A 376-nucleotide genomic window follows, 5' to 3' on the forward strand; every position below is an offset into this window, starting at 1 on the left:
AGTCGCGGGGCGGCGGCACTCACCTCCTCGGCCTGCTTGCGCAGCGCCTTCTCCCTCTCGTACTGCGTGAGCAGCTGCTCGTTGTCCTCCCGCAGCAGCTCCAGCTCCACCTCGTGCTCCTGGTTGTCGGTGAGCACCGAGTCCAGGTTCTCCAGCACCGTCACCACCAGCGGCATCAGCTCCTTCACCACCTCCTCGTCGTAGCAGTGGATCAGTCGCTCGAACTCGCGGTAGATGCTGTTGGCGAGGCCCGAGACCCGCTCCGACATCACCGACCCCGAGCAGTAATCATCGCCCGGGTCCCCCCCCACGCCGCCGTCGTCTAGCTGGATCTCCAGCATCCTGCCGGCTGACAGCTCTCCACCCCGCTCCGATC

At 66.5% G+C, this 376-nt stretch overlaps 1 protein-coding gene across 22 annotated transcripts in view; it reads right to left on the bottom strand.

The window, feature by feature from the left end:
* Nucleotides 1-370, bottom strand: part of MAPK8IP3 (mitogen-activated protein kinase 8 interacting protein 3) — an 82,929-nt gene extending 82,559 nt beyond the window's left edge. For 21 of the 22 annotated variants that reach the window (XM_031060468.1, XM_031060458.1, XM_031060472.1 and 18 more), the window contains exon 1: nucleotides 24-370. In XM_031060468.1, the coding sequence (XP_030916328.1) occupies nucleotides 24-341 (318 nt within the window). In that variant the 5' untranslated portion in view covers nucleotides 342-370. The remainder of the gene's footprint in view (nucleotides 1-23) is intronic. The other variant, XM_031060469.1, reaches the window with a different exon arrangement.
* Nucleotides 371-376: the final 6 nt, after the last annotated feature.

This window comes from Geospiza fortis, unplaced genomic scaffold, assembly GCF_000277835.1.
Source record: "Geospiza fortis unplaced genomic scaffold, GeoFor_1.0 scaffold114, whole genome shotgun sequence".
NCBI classification, from domain to species: Eukaryota; Metazoa; Chordata; class Aves; order Passeriformes; family Thraupidae; genus Geospiza; species Geospiza fortis.